This window comes from Notolabrus celidotus, chromosome 13 (assembly GCF_009762535.1).
Source record: "Notolabrus celidotus isolate fNotCel1 chromosome 13, fNotCel1.pri, whole genome shotgun sequence".
Classification (NCBI taxonomy): domain Eukaryota; kingdom Metazoa; phylum Chordata; class Actinopteri; order Labriformes; family Labridae; genus Notolabrus; species Notolabrus celidotus.
The window spans coordinates 24,730,816-24,752,019 of NC_048284.1; the positions used below are offsets into that span (position 1 = coordinate 24,730,816).

At 41.2% G+C, this 21,204-nt stretch overlaps 2 protein-coding genes and 1 long non-coding RNA gene across 9 annotated transcripts in view; 2 read left to right on the top strand and 1 right to left on the bottom strand.

The window, feature by feature from the left end:
• The first annotated feature begins 111 nt into the window (after positions 1-111).
• si:dkey-261l7.2 lies at positions 112-7,875 on the top strand. Its single transcript, XM_034700248.1, has 7 exons — positions 112-399; positions 787-931; positions 6,377-6,466; positions 6,579-6,673; positions 6,827-6,987; positions 7,107-7,223; positions 7,307-7,875. Exons 2-7 carry the CDS (start codon positions 804-806, stop codon positions 7,415-7,417), a joined length of 702 nt encoding a protein of 233 aa, XP_034556139.1. The 5' UTR covers positions 112-399; positions 787-803; the 3' UTR covers positions 7,418-7,875.
• irak1bp1 (interleukin-1 receptor-associated kinase 1 binding protein 1) lies at positions 7,664-11,320 on the bottom strand. Its single transcript, XM_034700247.1, has 4 exons — positions 10,979-11,320; positions 8,498-8,579; positions 8,275-8,405; positions 7,664-8,175 (listed from the first exon to the last, which is right to left on the bottom strand). The coding sequence occupies exons 1-4, from the start codon at positions 11,251-11,253 to the stop codon at positions 7,914-7,916; spliced, it is 750 nt and encodes a 249-aa protein (XP_034556138.1). The 5' UTR covers positions 11,254-11,320; the 3' UTR covers positions 7,664-7,913.
• A 2,045-nt stretch (positions 11,321-13,365) lies between these two features.
• Positions 13,366-21,204, top strand: part of LOC117823664 — a 67,650-nt gene continuing 59,811 nt past the window's right edge. For 3 of the 7 annotated variants that reach the window (XR_004633460.1, XR_004633458.1, XR_004633459.1), the window contains exons 1-3: positions 13,368-13,580; positions 13,665-13,715; positions 14,608-14,651. This is a non-coding gene — a long non-coding RNA (uncharacterized LOC117823664). Of the gene's footprint in view, positions 13,581-13,664; positions 13,716-14,607; positions 14,652-21,204 lie in introns of all 7 variants that reach the window. The other 4 variants (XR_004633454.1, XR_004633456.1, XR_004633457.1 and 1 more) reach the window with 3 other exon arrangements.

The window sequence follows — 21,204 nt, forward strand, 5'->3', positions numbered from 1 at the left end:
CAGCCAACGACGATGCAAAGTATAAAGTGAGATCCTGTCAGCCTGCTGCATGGACGAATGAACGACCAACTCTGCCACCCTACGTTTCCACGGCGGTACTGCCTGACAAACCGCCTCCCCGCTTTGAGCGCCCAGGCTCGGCTCTTCCTTACGTGGCGGGCCGCTAAAGGTCCGCCGGTTCTTCCGTGGGCTGCTGCGATTGGGCAGACAACCTGTTCGGCAATTTTCACTAAAAATGTAAATACACAGTTGGCAGCAGCATGTGCGCGCGAGAGCTTTATGTAAATAAAACAGAAGTGAAAGCGTGTCACTCTGCTCTCCTTTCTAAGCGAAAACAAACTCTCTGAGGCGCAATGTTGGGCAGATAGTTGGATAAAGGACTTTGGATCATTATACGAGGTAAGTCATAATTGCTTTTGGAGGAAGACATGATAATTGAACAGACCGGTTTGCATTTCAACTTCAGTTTCTGAAGTGCCATATGTTGTTATCAAACTTTACGACTTTAAGATGTGTGGTTAAATCACATCTTACCTTGCACACAAGGTAAGACCGAACTTTATTATCCCGAAGTCAATTCCAATGCAAGGGTGCTCCAAATAGACAAAATATTGGTGACATATATTGAATATGGTGTATATTTAACGTTACAAAGAAACTAGTCCCATTATTCTGTGTTCTTGTGGTTTAATTCTTAAAAGACATCATTTGCATAAATACTTGGGGCTGATTTGCATTTATTTCCCTCATGAGCCACAACCACCTGACGCGCCTTTCCGTCTGCAGGTGACGCCTGCGCAGTCATGCCTCAGCAGCTAACAGCGGCTGCGGTGCTGCAGCTCGTGCTGCTGCTCTCCGCAGTGCCCGCGCAGTACCTCCTCTCCAAGTGGACCAGCACGACGTCAGTGCAGCGCTTCCACGCAACCACACGGTAGGATCCCAATCAGAGGGGCGTCACCTGCGTTAGAAAAGTTGTGTCAACGTGAAAAGAAAAAGTTAAAGACATACACTACCAGTCAAAACTTTGACACACCTTCTCATTCCATGGTTATTATTCGTTTTAATTATTTTCGACATTGTCGATTAATACTGAAGACATCAAATCTATGAAATAATCTGGTTTTACCATGATCTGGATTACAACAGTAGTCAAATAGGGCTATCCATTGTGTACTAACCCTACCTCTGAACAACACTACTGATGGTCTCAAACACGGCAAATCATTCTACAAATGAACTCTTGACAAGGCTCATGTTAATTAGAAACCATTCCAGGAGACCACTTCATGAAGCAGACTGAGAGAATACCAAGAGTGTGCAAAGTTGTCATGAAGGAAAAAGGGGGCTACTTTACAGAATCTAAAATATAAAACATATTCTGGTTTGTTTAACACTTTTTTGTTAATCAAATAATTCCATACAGGCTATGTTCCTTCGTAGTTTTGATGTCTTTGGCATTAACCTACAGTGTTTCAAATAACTAAAATAAATACAAACCCTTGAACAAGAAGGTGTTTCCAAACTTTTGACTGGTAATGTATGGCAACATTTCTGGAAACAGGACTTAATTATCAGAGCCAGCCCTAACCGACTTGGTGCCCAAGGCAAGATTTGAACTAGTGCCCCTTGCATTATAACCAACTCCAACAATCACATCACATATACACTGAAAGACAACTGACATCCAGCTTTATGTTTTACAGGTTTCCTTTGTTTTAAAATAAAAATAACCTCTAAGAGAACATTAATAAAATGGTAATAACACTGATATTTAGCAGGAAAATAATTGTACAATTTCAAAATGCATAATGTAGTAGTAGTAGAATTTATTCAGTCATTATATAACACAATCATTTTGACAGTGCAGACACTTTAAACGAAGCAACAGTCATGTATGAAGCAGGGTTCCCACTCTTTTCCAGAGATCATTTTCCAGGACATTCCCATGACATTTTCATTGATGATCAAGCTGGTATGACAGTCTAAATTTAGTTCCTAATTTAGTTCCTAAATAGTCTAATATGTTCCTCTCAGTGGAAGTCTACATTGAAAGACATGTAGTCCAGGAGTTTCTGTGCAGCTGTGTCGCTCTTTTTGTTGTTTGTTTTCACTAACGGGAGTTTGCACTCCTACTAGCTAGAGCAGGGGTTCTCAAACTTTTTGGAGCCAGGGACCCCTTACAGGTGAGAAAATTGTCCAAGGCCCCCTCATAATTGTAACACAGATTAAGCACATTAGTGATGTGTCGTGATCAAAACCTGCGGCTCTGAGAGTCGATGCTTTATAGTGAATCAGAAGAGCCGGCTCGCATAGAGAGAGAGCTGGCTCCCAGTTTTTCCCTTTCGCTGCTTAGCTCTCTCAGTGCTCAGCCCCAGCTCTGCTCATAGCAGAACTTTGTTTTGATTGGTCAGCATGGCGGCCATGCAGCCAATCACATGTGAGGATATAGGATACAGGTGATGGAGGGGAGGCTGTGTATCCTGGCTTCATCTGTTCCTTCAGAGAGTCTTCTTGAAGACCGGGCAAATACTCACTGAGAGGAGAAATCAGATCAGCCCATCCAAGCTGAGGCATCGGATTTTTCTCAATGCCGACCTGAGGACATTAATAATGTTTGCTCCAGTTTGGTTCTGGTTCTGATACTTTTTGCTTGAGTTTGGTTCTGGTTCTGTTTGCTTGACTTTGGTTCTGGTTCTGGTTCTGTTTGCTTGAGTTCGGTTCTGATTCGGTGCGGTTCTGGTACGGTTCTGGTACGGTTCTGGTACGGTTTGATTCTGTTCTAGTTCGGTTCTGGTACGGTTCTGGTACGGTTCTGGTATGGTTCTGGTATGGTTCTGGTAAAGATCGGTTCTGGTTCGGTTCTGGTTCGGGTCTGGTTCGGGTCTGGTTTGGTTCTGGTTGCGTTTGCTTGGGTTTGGTTCTGGTTCTGTTTGCTTGAATTCGGTTCTGGTTTGGTACGGTTCTGGTATGGTTCTAGTACGGTTCTGGTACGGTTCTGTTCTAGTTCGGTTCTATCCTAGTTCGGTTCTGGTACGGTTCTGGTACGGTTCTGGTATGGTTCTGGTTAAGTTCGGTTCTGGTTCAGTTCTGGTTCGGTTCTGGTTCGGGTCTGGTTTGGTTCTGGTTGCGTTTGCTTGGGTTTGGTTCTGTTTCTGTTTGCTTGCCCTCCGGTTCTGGTTTGGTACTGTTCTGGTATGGTTCTAGTACGGTTCTGGTACGGTTCTGTTCTAGTTCGGTTCTGTCCTAGTTGGGTTCTGGTACGGTTCTGGTATGGTTCTGGTATGGTTCTGGTTCGGTTCTGGTTCGGTTCTGGTTCGGTTCTAGTTAAGGTCCGGTTCGGTTCTGGTTGGGTTTGCTTTGGTTCGGTTCTGGTTCTGTTTGCTTGAGTTTGGTTCTGGTTCTGTTTGCATGAGGTTGGTTCTGGTTCTGTTTGCTTAAGTTCAGTTCTGGTTCGGTACGGTTCTGGTTCGGTTCTGGTACAGTTCTGGTACCGTTCTGGTACCGTTCTGGTATGGTTCGGTTCGGTTCTGGTTCGGTTCTGGTTCAGTTCTGGTTCGGTTCTGGGTCGGTTCTGGTTCGGTTCTGGTTCGGGTCTGGTTCGGTTATGGTTGGGATTGCTTGGGTTTGGTTCTGTTTCTGTTTGCTTGAATTCGGTTCTGGTTCGGCACGGTTCTGGTACGGTTCTGGTACGGTTCCAATACGGTTCTGGTACGGTTCTGGTACGGTTCTGGTACGGTTCTGTTCTAGTTCGGTTCTGGTACGATTCTGGTAAGGTTCGGTTCTGGTTCGGTTCTGGTTCGGTTCTAGTTCGGTTCTAGTTCGGTTCTTGTTCAGGTCTGGTAAGGTTCTGGTTGGGTTTGCTTGGGTTTAGTTCCGGTTCTGTTTGCTTGAGTTTGGTTCTGGTTCTGCTTGCATAACCCTAACCCTAACCCTAATTCTAACCCTAACCCTAATCCTAATTATAACCCTAACCCTAATTCTAACCCTAACCCTAATCCTAACCCTAATCCTAACCCTAACCCTAACCCTAACCCTAATCCTAACCCTAACCCTAATTCTAATCCTAACCCCAACCCTTACCCTAACCCTAACCCTAATTCTAACCCTAACCCTAATCCTAACCCTAACCCTAACCCTAATCCTAACCCTAACCCTAATCCTAACCCTAATCCTAACCCTAATTCTAACCCTAATCCTAATCCTAACCCTAACCCTAATCCTAACCCTAACCCTAACCCTAATCCTAACCCCAATCCTAACCCTAATTCTAACCCTAACCCTAATCCTAACCCTAACCCTTACCCTAATTCTAATCCTAACCCCAACCCTTACCCTAACCCTAATTCTAACCCTAACCCTAACCCTAATTCTAACCCTAAACCTAATCCTAACCCTAACCCTAATCCTAACCCTAATCCTAACCCTAACCCTAATTCTAACCCTAACCCTAATCCTAATCCTAACCCTAATTCTAACCCTAACCCTAATCCTAACCCTAATCCTAACCCTAATCCTAACCCTATTCCTTACCCTAATTCTAATCCTAACCCTAATCCTTACCCCAACCCTTACCCTAAACATAACCCTAACTCTAACCCTAATCCTAACCCTAACCCTAACCCTAACCCTAATCCTAACCCTAACCCTAATTCTAATCCTAACCCCAACCCTTACCCTAACCCTAACCCTAATTCTAACCCTAACCCTAATCCTAACCCTAACCCTAACCCTAATCCTAACCCTAACCCTAACCCTAATCCTAACCCTAATCCTAACCCTAATTCTAACCCTAATCCTAACCCTAACCCTAATCCTAACCCTAACCCTAACCCTAATCCTAACCCTAATCCTAACCCTAATTCTAACCCTAACCCTAATCCTAACCCTAACCCTTACCCAGATTCTAATCCTAACCCCAACCCTTACCCTAACCCTAATTCTAACCCTAACCCTAATTCTAACCCTAAACCTAATCCTAACCCTAACCCTAATCCTAACCCTAATCCTAACCCTAACCCTAATTCTAACCCTAACCCTAATCCTAATCCTAACCCTAATTCTAACCCTAACCCTAACCCTAATCCTAACCCTAATCCTAACCCTAATCCTAACCCTATTCCTTACCCTAATTCTAATCCTAACCCTAATCCTTACCCCAACCCTTACCCTAAACATAACCCTAACTCTAACCCTAACCCTAACCCTAATCCTAACCCTAATCCTAACCCTAATCCTAACCCTATTCCTTACCCTAATTCTAACCCTAACCCTAATCCTTACCCCAACCCTTACCCTAAACATAACCCTAACTCTAACCCTTATCCTAACCCTTACCCTAATCCTAACCCTACCATTTGCACTCTTAGTTGTCCTTGGAACTATTTGTATTGTAAAACGTATCAATGTAAATACTTCAGACCTGTACCATAGTGATAAACAGATAACACTTCAATTTTAATCAAGTAAATACCACTTGTATACTTTAAAACAGAGGGTCATTTCGTTCCTTGTGGACTCAACATGACAGCATTTATACTTTTCAAGTAATTGATCTTAAACGCTTTCAGAAAATTAACAGTAGAAAGGCTCACATATCCCTTCGAGCCACCAAATGGTATCATAACAGTGGTGTATATGCTGTTTTGTAATGACACAGCACAATTTTATAATTTATTAGAAATGTATTCAAATTATTTCACGGACCCCCATGCTATGGTTCGCGGACCCCCAGGGGTCCCAGGACCCCACTTTGAGAACAACTGAGCTAGAGTACGGTAATTGAGCTCTCAGCCTGCAGAGAAAGTTGTGAGGCACAGACCCCCAAGCTCTCTGCCCGACTCCACTGGTCACACACTCTCTTTGAATCAAAACTGGTCAACTGTTTTCCAGGTTTTCCAGGACGCGTGGGAACCCTGATGAAGTGATGACTGAAAAGGCAGAAGCAAAATGCTTATTTAAGCCTTGCCTACATGTTCTATCTAATTAAGCTAACAGCTTCCAAAGTGTAAAGAAAAACAACAACAACAAAACAAAAACAAGTAAATCATGAGCACTTAAAGACTTCAAAAACTGCTTTGCATACCATTATCCTTAAAACCAAAAGTGAATCACAAGCTTTTAAATGTTCACTGGCATCATTCCGCAATTTAATTCAAAATTAAATTAGGTAAAACTATTTTTTTCCCCTATTATCAAATTTTCTTCCTCACTTATTTAGCAGCACCCCCTATGGATGGCTGGCGCCCCTAGCATTTGCCTATGCCACGGGCCGGCCCTGTTAACTATTACTTGTGCTTCAAGTAAATATTACTACAAGATCTTTCCAATTGAATTTCCTGATTTGTTATGTTATTAATCTAAAATCATGGTGTTTCAGACTTCTTAGAATTTGGAAAGAGTGGAGAACATCTTACCTCAATGGCACCCTATGGATGGACTGGGCGAGCCAGCATATATCTCAAGCCAAGTATGATACTGTAATATGAAAATATCACTCTTTGCAGTCCTTTTCCATCCTGATAAGAATGATATATGTTCACTTATATAATACAGAGGTTGACACTTGTTGTTTTCTGCAGGTCCTTTCTTGGCTTTGGACTGGAGGAGGAAGAGGCGAAAAAGACAGATCTCTTAGAGACAATGCTTCAAGACAATGACAAAGGATTCTTTGGAGGTTTGTGACTGTAAATATATACCGTATGAACTGGATTTTTTTAAACGCTTTGGTCAGAGGATAAACTCAGAAATAATTCATCTCCAGAAGCCTTGAATGAATTTGAGATGATAGAAAAGTGTCTCAGGTTCTCGTTTGTTTTCATCCCTGTAGCATCAAAGAAAGTGCGCCGCCCTCGTCCTCCCTATGTGTTCCTCAGGGTGGGAGATGTAGTGATAGAGAGGAGGGGTAACATGATTGGTGTGGTGGTGAGCTGGGACTCAGAGCTCAAAGCCCCGCTTGAGTGGATCGAAAGAATATATTCCGACCATGAGGTTAGCAGCTATAGCACACATCTTTTTGACTTTAACGACCCGACATGAAGCAGCTCAGTGTGGTCTGTGATGATGGTGTGTGTGTGTGTGTGTGTGTGTGTGTGTGTGTGTGCGCGCAGGGCATCAAAGTCGAGAAGACACCTCATTATAAAGTTCTGTTTAGAGGGCCATCACCCAGCTCAGTGTTTGTTGGTTACCTACCGCAGACACAACTGGAGCGCCTCACCGGGATGAGGGTATGTACTGAAAAATACCAAACCATAAACACACTCCATCACTCACATCGATACATCTTGGACTCACTGTTGGTTATTTCTAGCCGGACATATCCACATTGGGTGAATACTTCACACACTTTGATGGCGAGCGGTTCATCATGCAGCCGTGGCTCAGAGAGATCTTCCCTGAGGATGAAGACGAGGACTACTGACTACTCTTCTGTGAGAAGTTTCGACTTGCTGAACATTAAAGCAAATGTTTGAGCACATCTAGGTTTGTTTTCAAATTCACTCTTTGCTGAAATGGAGTGAAAAGTGGGGGTGTTCTTTTGGGGAAATGAAGTAATTCTGAGACTCACTTACTGTGTGAAATCAAAGCTGTTCTACTGTCATATCTTTCAGATGTGCAAATAAACAGTATTTTATTCAGAAATACCAAAAAGTACAGTAACAGGAGATAAAAATAAACTTTTACTTTGAAGGTAGCCTGATTTTTAAAGACATTTGATGTGGATTAATGAAAATAGTCAGAAAATACTGTAAGGAAAAAATGTTTTGTCAAAATGAAGTACATTTACCTTTAAATTTAAAATCCTGTCTCAGCTGAGGTAGAAAAAGACTTGAAAAATGCACTTTGCAGCTATGCAATAAAATCATTTTAACAGTGACAGTCCCCTCGTCTGTTTCCTGAGTCCATGAGAAACGTTGTCAGAGTTTTTTTCCTCTTCTGTCTCTGAGGCTGAAGGACACAGACACCCGTGAGGAGGCAGTGATTGTGGGTGTGCAGGGGAGATGAAAGAGGGTTGCAGCACCCTGGCTTCTGCCTCTCTCCTCCTCATCCTCACTCCTCCACTCTTTCGTCTCCTCCTCTCTGATCAGTAGAGGAGGTCCCAGAGTCTGACCGAGGAGCTGACTGACTTCACAGGCCTTCTGCTGAGCATTTTCAACTGCTGACACACAAACACGCCGCCTACAGAACACACAAACATATGCTTGTTGGAATCACAACATTTCATCATAATAATGAATGTGCTTTTACTTGTTTGGTCCTGGTGTGTGTGTTTTATACCTCATTTGGCTCAGGCATTCAGTACTGTGGTAGAACTGGGGTGTTCCCACACAAACACTCTTGTCCAGCTTCTCCAGCAGGACACTACACACTCTCTCCATCTTCTCAAAATCTAAGAAAGTCACTACCACCTGCAGAAACAAGCACAGTTCATAAAACATAATACACTGAAACTGATGTTTAACTACATCATGACATATTTGGATCAGTAATGTTTGATCACCTCTGCATCCATGTGATACTGGTCAACCTCTCGGTGAAGAAACTTTCTCACGGAGGTGTCTTTGTCACTGACACCGTGTTGTCTGTGAAGAACAATTAATAGAAAAATATTATATTCATTACAATCAAAGTTCACTGTCAGAGTTTGAGAACATGGTGTCAGAATAAAAACAGATTTTAAGCAAATTAAGTGAGGATAATAAAATGAGAAACACTAACTTGACTTTTAGCTCATATTTCATAAATGTTACATTGTTTAACTACTGGTTCAGAAATCACTATTCCTACAACAGTACAACTTTATCCTCACAATGAGAGGCTCTTTAATGATTTCAGTGAAACCCAAGACTATGTAGCCTACTATTGTATTGGAAAATAACTCAAGAAATAAAATGAGGCCTAAAGGAGGTACATTTTAGGCTTCTTTACACTCAACATGGTTATTTCCGATTTAAAGCTGCTGTTGGTAGTCGTGATATAAACATCAGTTCGGAGAGAGATTCCGAATGTAAACACTAACCCTTCCCACCAGATTTCCTCTCACTCCCCTCCTCTCTCTGCTCCCGTAACCCCGCCCACAAAAGATTATTGTGCGCGTTCTATGAGGAAGAAGTGGCTTCCCAGTCAGTCAAGGCAACAGAGGGTCGGGGAGTAGCTCTGATTGGTCCGTGATAACGGGAACAAGGGGAAACATTGCTTGATACAAAGGCATTGGCAAACACAGAGATTTCACCATAATCTCAAATTACTTCACTTACAGATGAGTACTGATTGGTATTATGACCTTTTCTACAAATCCAGCAGAAAAAAAGTACAGTTTTTTTACACCATTCCTACCAACAGCAGCTCTAAGAGAGTACGATCATATTTCAACCAGGGGCGGATCCAGACAATCTTAACTGGGGTGGCCCACCCGATGCACTGACTTACATAGGGTTGGCATGAAGTAGGTGTGCACCCACACATATGAACTAGGGTTGGGCACTGTTCTTCGAATATTTGAATTTCCGAATACTAGTTCACTTGGTAGAAATCAAAGAGTTACTTCAAATATTTTCTCATTTTAAAAGTACAATATGTCATTGTTTTCACCGGTGCCTGGTTGTAATACGGTATTCCCGCCAGACGGTGGCTATAGAGCCTCTTAAAGATGTTTGCTAACCGCAAGTGACTTCTGTTGAGCTAGAGTGAGGTAAAAAGGCGGGCTTTAAGCCTCCTCGCCAACAGCTACAGTGTTCTCGCCTGTCATTCAAGCCAGTCATGTTCTTGTTTGGGCAAAACTCTTAATCTTAATATCTTCTGAAGTATCACGTTATAAAAAATATCACCCCCTGTACGATGTGTGCCGATAGAGAAATTAGACCGATGCAATTTTTTGAACCAGGCTGTTACCATGTTTATTATTGCTGCAAAGATCGTCTTTTTTGAATTGGTGTGTATGTGGTTTCCGGTGTTCCTGCAGCCAGCCTCAAGTGGTTGCTCGATGAACTGCGGTTTATAACACTTCTGCATGGGCTTCATATTTTAAAACCAGAGGTTGCTGCTTGATTGTGAACCATCTGTGGCTTTTTGGGCCCCCAACATAGACTGTATAAAATATGGACGTAGTAACTGTGACGTCACCCATCTGTTTCTGAAGCGCTGTTTTGAGGCCAATCGGTGGCGGCAGCCATATTGCTGCTGTCGAGCGTTTGTGACGTAAAGAGTAGGGCTTTGAGCCTCCTAGCCAACAGCTACAGTTTTCCTGCCTGTAAATCAGGTCAGCTGTGCCTCTCATTGGAAGACTCGTAATCTCAATATCTTCGAAATTGCCACGTTAGAAAAAAATGTGTGAGTCGATCGAGAAATGATCTATCCAGACTACACTCGTCTTTTGTACCAGGCGCAAACATGTTTATTTCTGCTGTAAAGATTGTCTTTTTTGAATTGGTGTGTATGTGGTTTCTGGTACTTCTTGACCCAGCCTCAAGCGGATCCTCGATGAACTGCAGTTTTTAGCACTTCGGCATTGGACTCCCCAACAGCAGTTGTGGCTTGGTTTTGCCACCCATGGATCCGCCCCTGATTTCAGGATATTTCTGAGGGGTTTATAAAACTTTTAACTGTACTGCATTTGATTATTGGCTGCAGTTGCTAGTTTATTTGAAGGTGAAGTTAAGAATAACTATATAAACCTATTATTATTTTCTGATCAGATAGAACTAGTACTCTGAGAATAGCCTGCTGCCACATGAGAAGCTGTTATCAGTAGCTTTTATTATGTTAGCTTACCTACTTGTTATCCTGTTCATATCACGTGCTTTAAAGCTTTGTTGAACAGCATGTGTTAGTAACATTACACAACTAATGATAAAGTTAGATTCGACAGTGACACCGATACAAACTGATCCACATTATCTCTCTAATAGTATCTTAAAGTGTCCTGCTTCTCTTGAAACTTCTGCTTCTTCTGAGTTACAACGTGGACTGTGTTTGTGTTTACCTGACAGTCTGTAAAATGTAGTCTAGTCTCCGTGAAACGCTGGTGGTCACCTCGTTGACTGACTCTTTGCTGCTGCCAACACTGACCCGCACACACACTCGGTCCGCTGGGCAGCTCACTTCAGCTGTTCCGGTCACCTGGACCTCCCTGATCCGGTTACCGGGACTCTGACGGTGAACCGCTCGCACCTCGAGGCCTTGCTCGTTTTCATTAGAGACATATTCCCGTCCAGCAGCCGGTAGGATCGCTGCAAAGAGCCGACTCTGGCTCTCCATGATGGGGGACACAAACCTCTTCCCGCTGCTATGGTGATAGCGGAAATGCTCGTTGGGACTTGTAGGCTACTTTAGAAAAGAACTACAAAGAAGGCGGGTTCTTCTTCTTGGGTTTTTATTGGCGATGGCAAACAACTTCTAGGTGCATTACCGCCACCTACTGGTGTGGAGTGTGGATCGGGCACTATTATCTATCTTCTCTAAGAAATAATAATAATGATAATAATAAAAATAAATAAACAAAGAAATACAAAGAAATAACATTAATAATAATATTTCTAAATAAGAATATAAGTAATACTATTAAAAATAAATCATCTGTATCAACTTAGTTATATTCAAAAACTTAAACAAAAATCTATAGCAGCCATCCATTGAATTTCAAATATGTTCAATGTCATCTTGTTCTCTCTCAACCTCCTTATCATTCTCTTCTTTCCGTATCATACCTTTGACAGTTCATGACTACGTGTTCCACTGTTTCTTCTTCTGTACACAAGTCACATATTCCAGTTGGATGTTTCCTTATTCTGACTGCACTACTATTCAATCTCGAGTGACCAAAATGTAATCTAGATATTATTTCCTCTCTACGCGATCTGAAGGTACTCCTCATTTTAGCAGTTTTCCTTTGGACCTTTGGATTCTGTAGGCTACAACAAGAAGGTGGGTTGTTAGATCCAGCTGTTCTTAATGATAAGGAAAAGTAAAATATGATAATGTTAACTTGTGGATTTATCCTCTTCTTCAATATGGTAAAACTAAAATAAGCTTCAGTGATAATAAAGAAGGAAGGCATACATCATACACAATAAGACAACTGTAGAAACGCCATGCCAAGAATGCAGGTTAATCTAACTCCTACATCATGATGGATGTTTTAATTTTCTTCATCAATACGAGAATTTTTTTCATGAAATTTATGTCAGCCCTTTCTTAGACTTCTCTTCAGGGGTTACTACAGGGTCCTTTCTGGCTTGAATACTGCTGCCACTATCATCTGCAGCTGTATGGTCCACATTGTCGCCATGTAATACGGCCTCTTCTCCTCATGGCAAGTAAAACCCCTGAAGTTATACTGAGGCACTGCTTGTTCTGGTCGTAGTGTGACTGACAATTTGAGTCCTCAAGTGAGGTGGTGTTGTTTGTAGACATGGGGGTGAGGCACAGGGTGTACTGAATTAGCCCTGTGCAAAATAAAATAAATACACAAAAAAAAGCAGAATGAAAATGAGACAGGCAAGATCAACGTGTAGAGCTTGGCAGTGAATAGATCGTTTCCACTATATAAGCACAAAATGTTCTTTTGGGCCTCCATTACTCGACCCGTTACCACACCATCAAAGCCCTCCTCCATGTCTCTGCTAAACAGATTGCACACTGCAGTCTTAGACCCACAATATCAACCCTTTACCAGGCTGTAAGGTTACTTGTATCATTAAATGTGTGATGATTTGATTGAACATAGTATTTAGTTGCGTAATATTTAGACAGGCCTATGCTTTTATTCCTTAGACCCAACAAAAGTCGTGTGATTTGCTGGAACTGACTTAACAATAAAATCAAGTTTTTAAGTGAAAAACAAGACGAAATTGATTTCAATTAAACTCTTGAGGAGCTACTTCTATAATACATGCATATTTAAGATAGTATCTGTCTCTCATGTATAATGGTAGTTAATATTACTCAATATTCATTATGGTTGAAGAATCTAATATCAATTATATATTTGATTTTATTCCTGAACCATTTGAGGTCATGTTTTATGAATGGAAATCTATTTTCTGGATTTTGTATGTTTGGAGTAATAAAAATGTAAGCCTAGAAATAGGTTCTTTAACCCCTTTCTGTTTCTTGATTTGTTGAAAACCCAATTATCCTAAATTTGGGTTGAAAAGTCTACTTTACTTTAAGTAATTCATTGTTAATGACCTTGCACTTTGTATATTGTTGTAGCTTATTAATGAATTGATATCCAAGTGGTAGAATGTTTATAAAATAGCAACCTAGGTGTATTTTTGTGTGCGTGTATCACAATGTTGGGCTCACGATCACGTGACTTTTGGTCGCACACCTGTGATTTGTTGTCCTAATTAAGCATACCTCATGAGTCAGCACTGCGCATGCGTTAAACGCTCCAGTGCAGCTACGCGGTAAATTCGAATCATAGACCAATAACCCCTAGCTTTGTACTTTTCACATTGTTCCTGTTTAACAAGCACCCAACTAGATGCATTAGTATCAAGAAAGTGACCCAAATAAGCTTGCTTTTCAAACTTAATTTCACCATGCATTTCTGCTCTCTTAAACTCAACATGAAATTCCAGGTGATTCTCTTTTCAACAAATTACTCACTGACTTCATTAGTTTAAGGTCGCAGTGCACTGACTTTTGTGTCTAACTCTTTTCAGCTAGCTAAAAGAAGACCTGGGAGAAACACACCTAGCAAGCTCGTGCTAAGGGTAGGTAATTTATTGAAGAATGTATTTAGCTGAAAACAGAAGTAATATACATGGGCCTTTTCCGGGGCGCACATTTTCACATGTGCTTGCAGCATTATCACAGTGGTTGCTAGCTAAACGCTGCTTCATGGTTGGTAGAAAGGTAGTGCTACTGCTCACACCACAACCTACTTTATCAAAGTCTTACAGCTGCTTTCACATTCTAATGCTCGTTTTGAATAGTCCGATTATGTGTTGGGAAAAAAAGGCTTTTAGCTTTTCTCTGGGGCTCTTACAGTTTTATTTAGGTTACATCATTTTAAGCTTTAAGTACAATGTGTACAAAAAAATAGATTATATGTTTTGGGCTTAAGATCTGAATCATTATCAGCCAAAACATGTCAAATTTAAACTGTACTAATAGGAAAGCAGTGCCTTGTTACTCCACTGTTTAGATATTTGAATGTTTCATTTGGGTTGGAGCAGCAGTGGGATCAGATTGTTGGTCTCTATTAGATGGTCCAGCAGCACAAGTGAGTTAACTAAATTATTAAAAAGATGTAACTCAATGAAACATTTAACAGTGTAAATGTGTGATTACATTAGACCACATTGTTTATAAGTTCAAAAATGAAAAAAAAAAAAAAAGTACATTAAATGTAAATAAGTAAAATAAGAGAATACAGTCATCTCATAATACAAAAGCCTATGCTTCCTGTACACTTCAAATCACTGTTTATGATTTTCTCTATGAAGTGAAAAAATACCAATATTGACATCTCCTAGGTGAAGATTGGTATCAGTACTGCAGTTGCGCTCAGATTTTACACCAAGCTATACCCTAATAGAAGATGATGTTTTTTTTCTTCACAAGGCAGGATGTTTTATACTTTTATGTTTTGTTTTTTCTCAGACAGAGGCAGAGGGAAACATGGTGAACTATCCAGTGTGATGCAGGTAACTATTGGGTTCAGTATCTCTGTTTGGTCAGCAGATGGCAACAAAGTACAGCATAATAGCACTGTCAAAAATATGGCAACACAAGGAGATTTAGTGAAGAGCAGGCCTTTACAAGCAGGGAACAGTGTCTTTAGTCAGACTATGAAGACACTTGATGAGTGTTTCTTATTTAAGACTTAGATTTCAAATTTCAGCTTTTGTTTTATCGCTTGAAATACTTACATCAATTATCTAATTGTTCCCCCAGACGTTGGGAAAGAAGGCTAATAGAAGCAATAATTATATTTTTCTTACTTATTGAGAAAATCAAATAAACTTAACTATTTATGAATTTTTAAATGGTGACAATCATTCACTCAAGTTATTTGAATTTTTGATGTTTGAAGATGTTTCAATTGTTGAGGAAGAATATTTTTTAAGGACCTTTACAATAATTCATCAGTTAAAATAGGTGGAGTAAAGTGAGTAAAAAAATGATGTTTATAGAAATATAAAGAGGAAAAAACCACATGGAAGTTATCCTAATCAGGCTTTACATTCTTGATCTTCCAAAATGATTGAGTCATGATTTTGTTTTATAGAGGACATTGTACCACGTGTAACTCATGTACACATAAAGCCGTGTAAACCGAGGTGTCTTCATGTACCGTAAACTGCTCATGTTTCCTCTTCTTTCATTGTTCGAGGACTTTTAGGAGCAGCACAGATTTGATTCAGTTCTGAACGCTGGTTTCCTTAAACAACAGAGTTTGTTTGCTTTCCCCGGAGTATTAAACTGTGAAACGCGCTTTATAATCACAACCTAAAAATACAAGGCCTTATTTGTTGTTATTGTCTCTGGTTTCGCCGGTTCCCTGGTGCGTTCTGTGAAACTCTAGATCTGATACACAGCTCAGGCCAGCACCATGCACTAGTGTACTTTAATATGAGAGAGAACGAGGACGAGAGGAGACCCTTTAGTGTTAAACCTCAATGAAAGTCCAAAGCGTTTTTCTGGCATGATTTGCAGATTGTTTTCACCGATCCGTCCCTTGAAAGCACCTCTTGTGCTAGTGGCTCCATCACACTGATTTTAAATACTTGGAGCTGCATTAACGCTGTGATTCTGTGGTTGAAAATTACTTGTTCAGTGTGCAATCAATGTAAGGTTAAAGACCACTTACATCAACAAGAACCCTTTCACTCTCAAACCATTCATTCCTCCTTTTGACCCTAATGTTTAGTCAACTACCACTTAATAACACCGTGATGTCTGCTGTGATATTATGTTGTAAAGATTCATATAAACTCCTTGATAAAAGGATGGTTGCTTAAAAATTGCAGAGTGAACAGGATCAGGGAGGTTTTGCCCTCCACTTTGTCTCAGGATGATGGGTAAAAGGGTCTAGGGGTCTTCAGATGGAGACTGTGGCCACTTAAGGAGAAAGATTTGACTGTAACGGTCTCTAAATCTGTTGATGTCTCTCTCACTCTCTCTCAGATGAAGTAATAAAGTTAGCCGTGTTGGAGGCCCTCCATGTCTCCCCATAGACCACAATCAAGGCCCGTTCAGTTTTATTACACTTTTATTTTCATATTGTCCAAGAAATCTGCAGACTCCCTCCGGTGCCCAGTGCCATAAATCCTATATTTTGACTGTATTTCTTCCACACTGCGTCTTTTTATTTATGGGTGAAGGCGATAAAACATGCAGCGCTCACTCTGTGTGTCCACAGCTGTCATCTGTCTTTGACTTTATTGCGAATGTGAAAAAAAAGCCAAGTTTCATTTTTTATTTCCCTTCACAAATCTCCCCCTGTTAAAAACAGATGCTGATAGAATGAGGGAACACAATGAACGGATATTTTCATTGTTTACGTCTCCAGACTCTTCTGATGGAGAGTTTTATTTGCCTGTAAAACCAAAAGGATTCAGCTCTGAGTGACAAAAGGTTCAGGTGGTGTTCATTGTTTTGTTAGCAGAAGATAATGTGGACTGAAGCATCAACAGGCAATTTATAACGTCAATATATCATCAGTACTAAAAGTAAAACATTGTCAAATGTATCAAGTTGATGTCTTCTGTGTTTGGTTTTCTAGTTTTAGAGAAAGCTTTGGTTTTGGCAGGTGGCTCATAAAAGCATTTGTGTGAACTGGGTCACAGCATTCAATACAATAACCCGCACAAACATGAGTTACACATGTGAGACCAGGTGATAAAAAAAGAGACTTCATTATCACGAGAATTTGATCAAATTAATTCAAACACCAAACATACGTTTTGTTTTATCAGCTTATTCCTGATTTATTTTATTTCTGTCTGTAAGTCTAAACAGTGTTTAGGAGAAGTCAATGCGACATGTAGTCACAATTTAACATGCTAAGACGAACATTTCAGTTTTATCAAGTCACACGATTTGAAACAATTTCAATGTTTTTGAGTGGAGAACATAAACTCTGTGAAAAAATGCAAGGGACATGACCTTAGTGTCCTCAGTGGAAGCTACGACTGTCCCTGTTGTGGAGCTACTCAGAGGTCAGCAGTTGAAGACGCTTCACACAGGGCAGTCACCTTGTGTGAACCTACTGGACTGTTTGTTAGATGCTGAATAAATGCCAGCCTGCTGCTGCTTCAGACCAATAAGATATTAAGTTAAATAGATAATACATTTAGAAAAAAAACAGCATTATTAAGCATTTCTTAACATCTGACAGATCGTCTGCAGGACCCTTAAATATGGTCAGTGAATCCTATCCCATCATGTCACAGTCGGATGTAACTCTTCAGCTCTTATGTGAACATAAAGGAGTTGACAGCTTGATGATATCCAAGGGGAAGATGTTTGAAATGACTACAAGTGAAAGCAAAGCTTGGATATTTTTTGACAGTATATTATTGATCATTTGTCATAGAGTGAAGTCCATTGGTCCGTAGAGATGAATATGGAGGGGAGTTCACTGCTGACTTCTCCATGTCAGTGTCTTTATGAGAAGTATTTTCTCATGCTGTCGCTCAGCTCTGCAGCGTCCATCTCTGTAAACAGCTCGTAGTCAAATAAACAGTCCTGTCCACTGCTCCTCTCATTCCCATCACTGGAATGACCGCCATGTCAGCACGTGTTTGGACATACCGCAGGTAAAATCACATACATGACAATTCAGTACTTTATGGGTGCTAGTTCTACGGTTGTGTACACTGGCCAATGACGAACAAGGAGACAGAGATACTGTTAATGGTCGTAGTGACACGTGTGCTTGATGCGTTTTCTGTGAAATTTCAGTTTGATATCAAATTAGATAGCTCATTTGTAACTATGGCAACTATTGCTCAATTAATTAAAACTCTGAACATTCAGGAAGAATAGAAGAACCCCACCTTTCCTGTTCATTTCCATTTGTGGTGGTTTAATGGTTCACTGATGAGAGGTTTCCATGTTGAGCTTATATATGTTTAGACACCCTCACACATACACATACATACGCACACACACACACACACACACACACACACACACACACACACACACACACACACACACACACACACACACACACACACACACACACACACACACACACACACACACACACTGGGGGCACAGCTGAACCTGTTGTAAAGACCTCGTAAAGACTCAACATCTGTTTATTGCAACGCATGCCAAAAGATCCTGCAACTCACACACAACCACCCATACATACCCACCCAGCTAAACACACACACACACACACACACACACACACACACACACACACACACACACACACACACACACACACACACACACACACACACACCAAGGTCTGCATGTTTTAATTACTGTGTACAGGCACACACACACACACACACACACACACACACACACACACACACACACACACACACACACACACACACACACACACACAGGTGCCTGCACTACACAGATGCCTTAATGAAGATAATGATTTGTGTGTGTTTGCTGAAGAGAGTATTTCGAGATGTGCCAATAAGTCCCCACTTCCGAGCTTCACAGGTGTGTTATTATATATGTTGTGCATCATTAGTATTAACGGCCTCTTTGTTGACTCGGGTCAGTCCTCACACTTGGTTACTGCGACGTGATACAGCAGCAGTGTTGTTGTGAGTTACCTAGCTTGTAATGCATGTCTTGATGTCACCTTTTCTGCTCATGCATTCACATTTTGTGTCGTTTATCCACCTTCTCTCCATTTTCTTCTTTTCCTGCAGATCTGTGCTTTTTAAGGCCTGGTTGAGTTTCAGGGCTCTATTAAAAGTTCAAAGGCAGCGTTTACTACTGTAACTGGAGCTAGTCTGCACTGAGGCTTTCCACTAATGAGTGCACAGAATACACACACACACATACACACACACGCGCACACACACAGATAAACACACACACACTCAAAGGCACACACAGCAACACATGTTCCCCTCATGGAGACTGCAGGGATATTCCCCCACAAAGTTTGTAATTTCTACAAGAATCGTGTCTCTTTGAGGGTCGGGCATCTATCACAGACTTAACTACCCTTTCAACACCCTGTCCCCGTTTGTCCTCTCTTCTCTCTCTCCTCTCTTTCAAACAATAGATCAGCCTGTTTTTCTGACAGAAGAACTAGAAAGTGTGATTTTATAGGATCTCTGTGTTCCTTTGTTTAATGTCTTATTCAATTAGCCAGAGCTCTGCTTCTTCAGACCAGGTTTTCATGCTCTGATTGTTTGCAGAGATCACTAAGTGGTACAAGAGACAGCCTGGGATACTTCCATTTAAGCAGGCTGAACTCTTTTAAAGCAAACAGCCAAACAGATAAGCAATCATCACTCCTGAAAATGTAACCTTTACATGAAAGGGTTTCATGACAGTTTTTAAAAATACTGTATGTATAAAAAGGTTCTGTTTTCCAGTCACCATCACCTCGTTTCTGTCTCTCTAAAACTCCTCTAAGCTCTCACTCTGTTTCTCTGCAGTCAGAACGTGTGCTTGACATCTATATGTAGACCCTCTGTTTTTGCGTGTGTAGTAGTCTTGTGTACTTGAGATTTAGAGCGCTTTGAGACCTTTAAGGACACACAAATAACCAGTGAAATCGTTAATGGTTTCACTGCGCTACTTTCCGACAACCTTTAATAACAAATTAGAATTTAATAATGTTTGTTGAGTCTTTGGAGCTCTGCGGTTTTGACCTTCCTCTGCGCTGTGTCCTCGGATGTCTGACATTCCTGAGTAAACACAAAAACAAACCGCTCGGACAGCGAGGCCTGGGATTACACGGCTGGTAGAGACATATTTCCACTGTGCCAAGCCTTGTGTGTGTTCAGAGATGTAACTGTTAAAGTGTGTGTGTGCTTCAGGGCATTTGTACTTCTTCTTTTGAAGTTGTTATTTTGCTGTTATTACTTCTCAGAAAATGTTTTTGTTTATAATTGAACTTTTTCATTGACCTGATTTATTCTCACTTCTGGATGTAGTTATGTGAGATTCTAAGTAATCTATCGAAGCAGATGTTGATTGCTGCTCTAATTGATCCCCTAATTGAAATTGCACATGCTTGTTTTAAAGCATCTCAAATAAAGTGTGCTTTTTATTTTGTGCATCTGGCTTTATGTGATCCCTAATGAGGCATGTTCTCTGTGCTTTTAATACAGTTTTAACAAACAAAAATGCCCCTGCAATGAGACCTGAGAGGACCTGTAGGGGAGAGAACCTACGACAGTTGCTAACATTGAATAATTCAGAGTTTCTAGTCTGTAGCACAAAACAAGAATTAACTGATTCCCATTTGTATTTTTTATACAACTAAAAGATGTGAAGGTTTAAGAACACAGTTTGATAAGCTTAAGTCTATGTTCAATATAGAAGCCTGTACGCGGTGGCGTTGGGACAGAGGGGGCGCCGTGGTGGGGTTGTTGAGAAACTCAAAACGCCAAACGTTTATTATTACCCCGTTTGCAGCAGACTTGCCTTCAGGGGAGAATCTCCAGCAGTGACCTCTTGGCCCTCTTCTGCTTAACTCCCTCCAAGCTGCGCCCCCCGTTTCCCTCCTCCCGCCTCCCATTTGCGGTCCGAAATGTTGAAAGGAGAATAAAAGAATACAACGGAACAATATGTGAGGTCATCTGAGCTGAAGCTGCCTTTCCGGGAACCGCCGAGTCTTCAGAGGAAATATTCTTTTATCCATGTGTCATGGCAGAGAACGAGAGAAGAGTGAAAAACATACTTCACAGTTTTTTTCATCCAAGAACAGGTCCAGGGTGATAAAAACGGACGGACTTCCAGACTTTTACAGCTTACCACTCTCCCTCTCTCTCCTTCTTTCCCTTTCTCCAGTCATCCTACCTTCCCTCCCTCCTCCCTCATTCCTCTTACCTCTTGGGAGTGTTGGTGCTTTGCTGCCCGTTGGCACTGAGGACGATAAACACCGCCCGCCCTCCCGCCCCTGTTCACCTCAGGGCAGGAAACCCCACACATACGCACCTGCATAGGCTGCCATGACAACGAGGACCATCTGTCCATCAAACCACGTCTGAAAGAACCTGTTCTGAGGCGAATGCAGGAGGATAAACACACAAC

Coding starts and splice junctions, on each gene's coding strand:
- si:dkey-261l7.2 (XM_034700248.1), top strand. CDS start 804: ATGCCTCAGCAGCTAACAGCGGCTGCGGTGCTGCAGCTCGTGCTGCTG. Junction 932..6,376: donor CGCTTCCACGCAACCACACG/GTAGGATCCCAA, acceptor ATGGTGTTTCAG/ACTTCTTAGAATTTGGAAAG. Junction 6,988..7,106: donor GAATATATTCCGACCATGAG/GTTAGCAGCTAT, acceptor GTGTGCGCGCAG/GGCATCAAAGTCGAGAAGAC.
- irak1bp1 (XM_034700247.1), bottom strand. CDS start 11,253: ATGGAGAGCCAGAGTCGGCTCTTTGCAGCGATCCTACCGGCTGCTGGA. Junction 8,580..10,978: donor TACATTTTACAGACTGTCAG/GTAAACACAAAC, acceptor TGTTCTTCACAG/ACAACACGGTGTCAGTGACA. Junction 8,406..8,497: donor AGTATCACATGGATGCAGAG/GTGATCAAACAT, acceptor TTGTTTCTGCAG/GTGGTAGTGACTTTCTTAGA.